Genomic DNA, 3,625 nt, shown 5'->3' on the forward strand with positions numbered 1-3,625 from the left:
GGCCGGAGTGTAACATAAAACCATGTCTGCATTTGTGATCAGAGAAATGACAAACAATAAGCGGTACTCTACACTGCTCAAAACTCGCGTTTGAATCATCAGTGGCAAATTCTTTAAATATGAAAACGTACTTACAGTCTGTGAGTCAGAACAGCCGGCATTGTAGTCTACTCTACCAGGATCAGGAAACAGTCCTCCATGTGCTGCACACATCTGAATATTTGGGTTGAAGTGTTCTGGAACAGTGTTGTAAATACAAATTAACCACTGATTTGTAGTCGTGTCCTCTTTTGGAAGACCAAACAAAGTAGTTTCGCTTTCACAACGAAACAGCGTCACACACCGCGGCCTAGAGTATGCGGAGGCCGGCTTGAGTGAGCAGAGGCGGGCGGGCTTGAGAACGGCGTGGCCGGAGGATTCGATGAAGGAGCGTCCGGCGTGCTTGCAGCAACCACATGTGACGACCCCGATTCGGCGATCCACAGCACGAAGTTGATGTATTTCCTCAGCGACCAGCACAGATCAGCTCTAGGCATAACGAAGCGGATATCATCCTCTTTTGGAAGACCAAACAAAGTAGTTTCGCTTTCACAACGAAACACTATAAAGAATATCTTTTTGGATTTGAGACTTTAGTCTTTGCAACTTTACAGATCTTCTTTATGCACCAAGAGCTTGTAACACTCCAAAGAGAAAGGAAAAATTGAAATCGCATCATATGACCCCTTTAAATGGACCTTAAACTCATTCTGGCAGAATAAATTCTATTTTAGTTATTGACAACCCTGCAATGAATCGGCCCTCCTTTAGACAGTGACTCTTTGGTACATGAGTTATAGAGAGATTTGTTCTTGCCAAGGGAAAATCCATGGCAGTGGAGACATTCAAGGGAAGGTAATGGTGCAGAGCATTCTGAGAACAATTAACGATCAATCCATCAAGATGCTCATTTAGATGGAAGTGTGAAACCAGACCTTCTCCTTCAAATCCTGCTAAATGGATGGACTGCACCAAACTAATGCTGTCTCTCTTTTTTGCCTTTACACTTTAACACTGATGATTAAGCACTTTCATTGTCATCTGTGCAACAAAATGTTCTTAAGAATAATGTATTCTGTAATCCAGTCAAAATCTGAGACATTATCATTCAAAACTTTTGGGTTACTAATATTTTTTATGTTTTTGAAAGAACATTTATTTGATCAAAAATACTGAAAAAAACAAAAACATTCTGAAATATTATTACGATTTAAAACAATTTTTTACTGTTTTAATATATATATTAAAATATAATTTATTCCTATGATGCAAAGCTGAATTTTCAGCAGCAATTACTCCAGTCTTCAGTGTCAAATAATCCTTCAGAAATCATTCTAATATGCTGATTTGCTGCTCAAGAAACATTTCTTATTATCATCGATGTTGAAAACAGTTGTGCTACATAATATATTTGTAGAAACTGTAGGCTAATAGATTTGTTTTGTTTGTTTGTATTTTCAACATGGGCTGTGTTCACACATTTTTATTTACTATTTACCAATTTATTTTTTATATAATATATAATTAATTTAACAGTGGGGATACAGAAATAAAGTGAGTCATATTCGACTCATCTCAATATACTGTCTCCCATGAGGCAAACCACTGCAAAATAAATAAGCTTTTATTAGGCTCCTGATATGACTCCAGTCTTCATCTTGTGTGAGTCCTCATGATTTCAAACAATTTTCAAAAGACATGCTTATTTATTGCATATGTAAAACTTGTAATGATGGGAAAAAAAATCCTAAGTGGGTCTTTCGGTGAAAATGTCATTTTTAAGAAATTTGGGGGTTCATGTTCATAATTTTATTCACAACAATATATAATTAACACAGAACCACTGATGTTCAAAGATGTTTAAGGTAAAATCTCAAAGCTTTAGGCTAACATTTAAAAAAAAAAAGTTAGTTATCCCTGCTCTCCCTTGTTTTGATGTTATATGATATCAAAAGGTGCACAAACAGAAAAATCTTTCAGCCTTGAAATCACTAAGTAATTCATCCTAATTAGATGAACTTCTCATTTAGGACGAAATCATTAATTAAAACACATTGCGTAAGTATGGCCTGCCACGGATCGTTAAAACGCTGATGTCTAGCTCAAGCTGTGCGGCTCTGGAGGCTGGTTACTGTGAACATGCTGTGAGAATCAGCTCTACTCACTTTGGATGTCTGATGTCAGGAAGGGAGCGGTCCAGAGCGATATTGTTGCTGACGTAGATGTTGAAGCCATTCTCTTTGTATACGGAGTCATCACACTCATCCTCTGCGAGCGGATACGGTTTCCCATGCTCCCCTTTTCCTGAAACAGATACGGTCAGACGTCAGCAACCATGCTGAGCACAGCCAAGATGTTGACAAGGTGAGCATGTGTGTACTAACAATGAACATGCACCACCCCAAAGATAGAAACTACTGCTGTGAGTACTGACAATTTATTTTATTATAATTTTATGACTGAATAGCTGAAACAACTTAACCAATGAGCCCTGAATGATGACCAGACATACTCCAGTATGAAGGCTCAACATGCTGACCGAGTTGCTGGCTCTGCAGTGTACATTATGAGCTCCGCCGCTTTCCTCTGTGTCTCTCTGTCATAGTTGATGGAAATCCTACTTATCATTACTTAATGGAATATTCAAATAAAATGTTTAATTCTGTCATCATTTCATCCTCATGTAATTCTGTGGACCACAAAAAGAGTTATTCTGCACTGCAGTATGTGATGCTCTTTTCTATACAACAAAAGTATTCTATACGGCCATAGAGCTAGACTGTCTCATTTTCACATATTCAATGGCCAAGAAAAACAGAGTGTATTAAGAGGGAACCTCTACTACATACCCTTTTTACTAATGGTTGTAACTTTATAACTTTAACCCACACATCTAACTAGGGTTGTCAACCGTTCCGTATAATATGGAATCGTTCCGAATTTAAGGCATCAAAACGTTCCGTATGAAAGCCATACAGAATGTCCCGTATTTAAGGCATATGCCGTATGACCACGTAGACCATAGGAATAACAAACTCTAAATTGAGAATTAATAATTTGTGGACAAGTGTTTGATATGTGAACATAGCTGTTCGAGGAAGGCTTTAAGACCAAGCGGAATCCTGGTCGCTCCCACTTCACAGCGATAATGTAAATATTCTTTGCTGGAGTTCTCTGTATAATTTATTCACTGTTTGAATAACAGTGAAAGCATTATAATTAGTACTTACAATTTTTTGTATTAAATTATGCTCAAGTTAAATACAAATACAGTCGTATTAAACATGTCTTATGACATGACACCCATATCTGATACTTGCCTAAAAAGATGGGTTTAAGATAGGGATGCAGCGATGAACCGGTTTCACAATTAACCGCGCTTTAAAATGTCACGGTTAATTAATCGTAAAGCCTCCGCTAATTGCTGATGAATATGTAGCAATTCAGTATCTAAGTCAAGGGGCAGGGTTCACAACAAGTTTGTGTCCTCGTGAATGTATGTATGTGTGCGCAGCGTGATCAGTGTCAGGCGTGTCAGCGGGGGTTGCCATCCAGGCTGCTGAAACCTCGGCGAGCTGCAGCTGCC

General features: G+C 38.2%; 1 protein-coding gene across 1 annotated transcript in view; it reads right to left on the reverse strand.

The window, feature by feature from the left end:
- The window catches only part of LOC107734540 (polypeptide N-acetylgalactosaminyltransferase-like 6), a 66,263-nt gene that overhangs the window by 5,117 nt on the left and 57,521 nt on the right, over positions 1-3,625 (reverse strand). The window contains exon 4 of the mRNA XM_016546529.1: positions 2,205-2,343. Coding sequence (XP_016402015.1) covers positions 2,205-2,343 — 139 coding nt within the window. The remainder of the gene's footprint in view (positions 1-2,204; positions 2,344-3,625) is intronic.

This window comes from Sinocyclocheilus rhinocerous, unplaced genomic scaffold (assembly GCF_001515625.1).
Source record: "Sinocyclocheilus rhinocerous isolate Xijiao unplaced genomic scaffold, SAMN03320098_v1.1 scaffold580, whole genome shotgun sequence".
Classification (NCBI taxonomy): Eukaryota; Metazoa; Chordata; class Actinopteri; order Cypriniformes; family Cyprinidae; genus Sinocyclocheilus; species Sinocyclocheilus rhinocerous.